The sequence below is a fragment of the Pectinophora gossypiella genome, chromosome 12 (assembly GCF_024362695.1).
Source record: "Pectinophora gossypiella chromosome 12, ilPecGoss1.1, whole genome shotgun sequence".
Classification (NCBI taxonomy): domain Eukaryota; kingdom Metazoa; phylum Arthropoda; class Insecta; order Lepidoptera; family Gelechiidae; genus Pectinophora; species Pectinophora gossypiella.
In genome coordinates, this window is record NC_065415.1 from 4,243,645 (window position 1) to 4,251,358 (window position 7,714).

The 7,714-nt window shown below is 38.6% G+C and overlaps 1 protein-coding gene across 1 annotated transcript; it reads left to right on the forward strand.

The window, feature by feature from the left end:
- The first annotated feature begins 262 nt into the window (after nt 1-262).
- On the forward strand, nt 263-5,712 carry LOC126371507 (secretory phospholipase A2 receptor-like). Its single transcript, XM_050016822.1, has 6 exons — nt 263-403; nt 1,826-1,948; nt 2,616-2,753; nt 3,576-3,770; nt 4,343-4,594; nt 5,316-5,712. The coding sequence occupies exons 1-6, from the start codon at nt 367-369 to the stop codon at nt 5,546-5,548; spliced, it is 978 nt and encodes a 325-aa protein (XP_049872779.1). The 5' UTR covers nt 263-366; the 3' UTR covers nt 5,549-5,712.
- Nucleotides 5,713-7,714: the final 2,002 nt, after the last annotated feature.

Genomic DNA, 7,714 nt, shown 5'->3' on the forward strand with positions numbered 1-7,714 from the left:
ATATTGCACTGGCCATCCATGATCCAACCTGTCAACCAGGGCCATGACCCCCATGACAGGGGTCAAGTTGTATAAAAAATCTGCATCAATTGTTCTTACCGTACAGTATTTTAAATCCAAAAAAGTTTTGATTTTTAAGTTACTGAGTTTTGAGGTGAACCTGTGAATGATCGTAATGACAGACTATATACCAACATACGTATGAACATTTACATATAGAAAACAACCACATAATATGATAAAATCCAGTTTATAAGGCGTACTCGATTGCTTGACGTGCCAGTCTATAAGAAAGAATTAACGATATATTTTCCTTAACTGAATGTGTTGATAAATTGTGGTAATTAAATAGTTATTATTACTAAAATGTTAAAATACAGTGCGATTTTGCTTTGTCTTACAAGTAAGTAAATTTCTTTGAATGTTATGGTAGGACTGGCAGAGAAAGACCTAGAAGGACGTATATTATCCAAATTGGGGATGCCCTTAAAAAGATTTAGTACGACCTACTCTGAACCGACATGCAGAAACTATTTTTTAGTTGATCATCTATTAAAGCGAACTCACTGATAAATCCAAGAAATTTCATAAAATACAAATTTTCCTAGTTTCAAATTTTGCATGGAAGTTCCTTTTAGGACGTCGGTTCTCATTAGGACGGGACTTTGCGAAATTCAACCCCCAAGGGGTTTAAAGTATGTATGAAACTTTGTCATTTTTAAAGTTAAAATCATGACGCGGACGAAGTCGCTGGCCGCTAGCTAGTTTATTTAATGTATAGGTACTTAAGTTAACCTGTTTATTGTTCGGGCCTTTATAGCCTGAAATAAATGGGTAATTATTATTATAATTTATTTCCATTGTGCGGAGCTGGAGTTAATTTAAATAAAATTGCACATAAAAGTTAAATTTGGACTGTATTTAATAATATTATAGTTACATGTTGAGTGAGTAAGTAAAGAGGTTGAAGTAAAAATTGATAGAATGGCCATCTTGTGGTCGAATTAAAAACTGAAATCTAGTGTTGCCACATTATTTTATGTGAGGATTCGAACATCCATATCCAGGGATTATAAAGTCTAGTATTATTTATTATAAGAGTGATATATGTATAGTCCTATAGTAAACACACCACGTAAGTGTCATAATATGGAAAAGTCACATTCTGATGTGATTATTTCAATAAAACCTCGATTTCATTTCGTTCATTTTCATGTCCGAGTGTTATTTTACAAAGAGGCGCTTTTGTGGTTTTCACCATGGAATTGAAGAAAGGTTTTTTTAACTACTTGGCCGGAAATAGAAGAAAAGGCTAAGTGGGCGCGACTACTCCAACTTTGCAACCCACTCATCCCTTTTTTTAGTTGGTAAAATAACCTGCGGGGCAAAAATTAAATATCGACTATCATGCAAGGAGATCTCTCCTTATCACAGAAAAGCTAAAAACCTTAGTATAATCGGCTATTTATCCAAAAAGTCCTTTTGTAAGCAGTAACTTACGAAATGATAACATTGCAGCCTATCACATAAAGGATAAAGGTAAAGTAGCAATGGAATTTGAGAAGCAGTAGAGCTATCGTAGATGTTTGCAGGAGTAGTAAGTAGTAAAACGGAGTGGGGTTGAATCGGTGACAGGGGTTCTCATACAAAATCAGGTTAGGATCTTTTCAACCTCTTCTTCTATTCCGTGGTCTTCGCTATAAGGAGACGATTCTTAGTAGCAACTACGGAGTTCGTGAAACCCTGATTAGGGTTATTTTCCTTGTATTTTTGTTTGTAGTTGTGTATTAGCCTTATAATTGTGGGATATTATTTTACACTACAGTTGTAACCGGCTCGAAAGAATGGCGGACGGGCTACAAATACTTCGACGGAATCAATGGCTGGTTGAAACTCCATCGTATACCGGCAAACTGGGAGACAGCGCGAATGAGGTGTCAAAGTGAAGGTTAGTTCATAATTCTTACGTATGCTTGGTATTACATTTCCATATCTCGGGACTATGGAGTCCCGGATTTTTGGAATGAGTGCATAGGGCCGAAGCCTTACATTATATTATTATTGAAATTTATAGTTTACGCTATTCCACTGCAGGGCAAATATCTCTCTCCCTTTCTTCCATTCCCCCGATCTTAGGCTCTCTCTTTTCAAGAAATATATATTATAATATATATTAATATTTAAATATGTCCCTCTAACAATTAAATAACGTAAGTATAAATTGATGATGTATTGAAATTTCAAATGGCAACGGAGGGTGAGGCTGGCGCGGCTAACCTTGAAATGTGCTACTTTTGAGCATACCTTGTTTTGTTGTATTATATTATTTTATTTCAAAATAAAACTTTATTTACACCATAAACAAAACAGTTACAGAACAAAAATATGAAAGAAAAACAAAATTAAATAAAACTCAAACAAATAAACAAAACTCAAAATAAAGTAAATATATTTTATAGTAATTTAGATTAAAGATTAATTAGGAGTGTGAGGGGGATGATTCAGACCATGATTCTAAGTTGATATCAAGTGATTTTCCGTCGCAAAAGAAACAGGGTCTGAACCATCCCAGTTTTAGTGATGATGACACTAACACCTTGTATTTATTCTTCTAGGTGCAGAACTAGCATCTCCTGAAGACGCTGAGATGTTGGAAACGATGACTGTGATGATTAACAGGAATAATGTCCACTGCGGTGTGTTCACCGGGTTTCATGACACGTACTCTGAGGGTTACTTCTATTCCATTTCAGGTATGTATGTCTTTATCGTCAGAAGTATAGGCAATTCTCACACGATGCACCTGCCTGCCTGCTGTCCATGTACCTGCGATTGTTGAAGTTATGCAACTTTCGCAAAGGCCGGTCATAGGATGGGTGACCACAAAAAAAGGAGTTTTCATCTCGAGCTCCTCCGTGCTTCGGAAGGCACGTTAAGCCGTTGGCCCCGGCTGCACTAGCAGTCGTTAATAACCACCAATCCGCACTGGGCCCGCGTGATGGTTTAAGGGCCGATCTCCCTATCCATCGATAGGGCATGGGCTGGTAATGATGACGTGCCTGCCATGTAGGTGCGTCGTGTGAGTATCGCCATAATTGTGTACAACCTTGTCAGTCATGAGCAATATAATGTACCCACTTTGGGACTCTGTCGCACTAACATATTTGACATTTAGTGAGACTTACAGTTCAATTTGTCAAAAAAGTTAATGTGACATGGTACCAAAGTGTATACATATTAATGCTCGTGACCGTACTAGACCTTTTAGCGGGCACATACAACTCATACATTTAATGGCCGTAAACGACATTTTTAAAAGATTTAATTAAGTAGGTATTTTTCAGTGGCCGTAAACTAATCGAAAAAGACTGTATTTTGAGCGGCGCCACTGTGAGGTCTAGCACCACCAAAATATTTTGCTTAGACCGCCTCTACACACCCGTATAATAAGTAGGGGTGAAAATTCTCAGTAATTATTTTATACACTAGCACAGTTTTTCTTGACTTACTTTCTAACTAACAACAAGTTTCATTATCAAAAACAAAACATTAATTGAAGGTGTACTTTTTTTCAGGAGTACCACTAACTAAGATCCCTTCAAAGTGGCATGTGAAACGGGGAAAATGCACTGAAGAGATCGGTGACAGCTACATGTTGCTGCCTGATGGTTCTATCGATATGACCAACAGGAGTAACGCACACCCCTACTTTTGCTATAAGAAATACGAGAACATCCCTTACAACAGTCTATGTGGAACTTCAGACAAAGGTACGTTAGTCATAGATGTTTTTGTCTTTGCTTATATTATTTTCCATTAACACCTACACAAACGCACCACAAAACAACAAAATTCTATAAACGACAACAAAAAATTGCCACGTATCTAGTTAAGAGTCTTTTGTAAATATTTCATTTTATTTTGGTGCAATAAAGTATATTTTGTATTTGTAAAAATTGTTAAGAATCACATTATGGTTTCTTGGGAAATGTACTTTTGATTAAGATACCTTCAAAGGGATCTGTCACATTTATCCTAAAAATGGGAGTGAATACAAAATAAACTTGTACATTTACAATGTAAATCTTATCAGCTAGTGTAATTCATGAACAAGATTCTAGAGATTGATCTTAAACATTGCCTTAGGCCAGGCGCTCACTACGAGTTTTTCGCCGCGCGGCAGAAAACAGCAGCGGCATAGTGTCGCACTGTAAAACTGTACCAAACATTTTAAATTGTATTGCGCGCACTTGACGGCTGCTTTTTCCGCCGCGCGGCGAAAAACTCGTAGTGCGCGCCTGGCTTTACCTTTGCTTCACCAATATTGCATATTTTCCTTCAGGGTATGGGTTCGAAAGTGCAACTGGCAGCTGTTACAAGTTCCATAAAGAAGGCAGGACCTGGCATGAAGCAGCCGGTATTTGCGCAGGGGAAGGCGCACAATTGACAGTCATTAATAGCCAAGAGGAAGCTAAAGTGTTACACGACTTGTTTGCGAAGCACCCTCAATCAGAAATCGACTCGCAATTCAAAGATTCCGCCATGATCGGATTCCTGGACTGGGGCAAAAAAGGCGGATGGTTGACTATAAACGGTAGGTTTATTTGCTTTATTAAATTGAAATCAGTTTTTTTAAATTTCATCATCATCATGACGCTTACGCACAGACGTCTGTGCTTAAGCCTTATCATAATAAACATCATAAGCTTTATCGTCATGATATGACGGGTTTTGCTCATAAGAATGTCCTAATCTTCTTCTTCTTATCGTGTGGGTTGTGAGGTGAATTACCAACCTCATCAACCGTGGTGTCAGTTATTATTGAGCCGCCAAAGGCCCCTGACATGGTCCATGTAACGACTACATACTTACATCAGTAAAGAGTGACTGGAACCAACGGCTTAACGTGCCTTCCGAAGCACGGATCATCTTCCTTTCGGACAATCATGTGATTAGCCTGTAGTGTCCTAACCAAACAAGGGATCACAAAGTGATTTTTGTGATATGTCCCCACCGGGATTCGAGCCCGGGACCTCCGGATCGTGAGCCCAACGCTCAACCACTGAACCACGGAGCCATTGTGTGTGTGTGTGTGTATGGATTTTAACAAATGTTCTAATGAAAATGGAGTAAAAAGGTAGACGTTCATAAAGAAAGTCTTGGTGCGACCGCTTCACACGCCGATGTGAGTTAACAGGTGACTCGTCTAATTTAGTGCTGAGGGCGTAACTCCCTAGTGGCGTAGTATTATTCCTTATTCTATGCTAGTGGCTATAGTTTGCGGAACCGTCTAATCCCTTTAATAACCTTTTCAGGACAGTCGTTGAAGGCAGCTGGGTACGATAAGTGGTCTGGTGGACAACCTGATCACTCTGGCCATCCTGCCAATAAACCTGTTCAGTTCGAGACCTTCTGTGGTGCCATATTCCGGACAGCACTATTGGATGATATCTGGTGTGACGTCAAATTCGCATTCATCTGCGAAAAGACGGCCCAAATGATATCTGACGAATCACAGTACCAAGACCTTAATGTGTGCCAACAGTAACAATTACTTACATAATTTTACTATTACCTTCCACTACTAGTCGGTTGGAAGAAATTGCTGTTATATGCGGGCGGATTATATTATGATCTTCATTGTATATGTTTAATTGTTTTTTATATCGTGTGTAATAAATAATATTTGTGACAAGGGATGCAGAAACAACATTTATAATTCTTTTTTAATTATTAAACGGATTTCTGCTAATCAGTACGGTCACGAGCATTAATATTATGTATACACTTTGGTACCATGTCACATTAACTTTTTTGACAAATTGAACTGTAAGTCTCACTAAATGTCAAATATGTTCGTGCGACAGAGTCCTAAAGTGGGTACATTATAATATTGCTCATGACTGTATATGGGATAAGAGATGAGAATGAGAGAAAGTTTGTCCTCTGCTTATTCGAATTAAACTTGAGAATCGCTGAAAATGTTTATGTTATAATCTGTATTAGTTTCCAAGAAGACTACAGGCGTAGAATAAAGAATAATAATACAAATAGGCATTGGGTGAAAACTGTGCTTAACGAGGATGAGTTCATATCGGTGTGATTATACCTACTCATGTCGAATCACTGCTATACCATAAAACATCTGATTGTCCGAAAGTAAGATGATCAGTGCTTCGGAAGGCACGTTAAGCCGTTGGTCCCGGTTACTACTTACTGATGTAAGTAAGTAGTCGTTCTTCTTCTTCTTCTTTGCGAGTCGATGGCGATCGATGTTACATTTTTTCTGACCAATAATTGGCCACGCTTACGGCATTGTCAGTGGCTTCGTGAAGGTCTTTAATAGTGCAGGTATTAGGGTATTAAGGACATCATAAAAGGTGAGCCATAGTTTGTGGTGATACGCCACACTCGCATCACGACCATTAACCAGGTATCCCCACCTGCAGATATTATCCTTGCAGCGGCCAACCTGTGTCCGGAGCCTATTCAAGGACTTCAGTAGTCGTTACATGAGTTATGTCAGGGGCCTATGACGGCTCAGTAGTAACACTGACACCAGGGTTTATGGGGTTGGTAATCCACCTCACCCGCACGAAAGAATTCTATAAAACATTGTTATATTTGTGGTTGTTATTTTACATAATAAGTAAAATACCTAGGCCATTCCATTCTCGTGGCTTGCCAACCGCGTCGCTACTTTCCATCAGCCTCGTCGGTCAAAAGAACTATTTTTAGAAAAAGGTCCATGTTTCACTGAAAGCCCTAAATTATGAATCTTTATTTAAAAATAAAATTAGATCCTTTTCAAGGTAGGTGATCAAAAGGTTGTTCGCATATCTAACAATAAACCTTTATATAAGGTTAAACTATCTATCTCCCTAGTGTTTTATGCCGTTTTTCACAGGGTTCACTTACCTTGCTACCTACCTAAAACTACCCGTACAAAAGAAAAATCCCATCAAAATCGGACTTGTTCCTGGCAAATAAGAAGTTAGTTAGGAAGCTCCGGTTTTATTAACTCCACTATGAAGATTAATTAGCTTTTAGCTAACTTCCCCTTTGTCTTTGAAGTGCCTATTTAAAATCTAGATGAAAAAATGAATTGCTGTTCGTTAGTCTCCCTAAAACTCGAAATCGGCTGAACCGATTTAGCGAATTTTAGGCTTGAAATATCCGAGGAAGTCCAGCGAAGGTTACAACGGTGATAAAATATGGAAAAGGGTCTTCTTCTTCTGCTATCATGTGGGTTGTGAAGCGGATAACCAACCCCATCAACCCTGGTGTCAGGGTTACTAATGAGCTGCCAAAGGCCCCGATACGACTACTAACTTACATGAGTAAGTAGTAACCGGGACCAACGGCTTAACGTGCCTTTCCAAGCACGGATCATCTTTCTATCGGACTATCAATTGATCAGCTTAATGTCCTATAACCAAACTAGGAATCACAAAGTGATTTTTGTGATGTATCTCCAACGGGATTTTAACCCGGGAGCCCCGGCTCGTGAGCCTTATTCATGATAAATAACTTGGTGACTTGTGTGATGACTCGTAGTGAACTGCTTGTGAAATTTTTAGCTAGAAGCATCTTATTGTTGAAGAATAATTATTATACAGAGTCAAACGTTTAAGTCATAGGTATCGTAACGAAAACTTTGAGGGATAGTTCAGAACATGATTCTGAGATGATATCAAGTGGAATTTTCACGAAT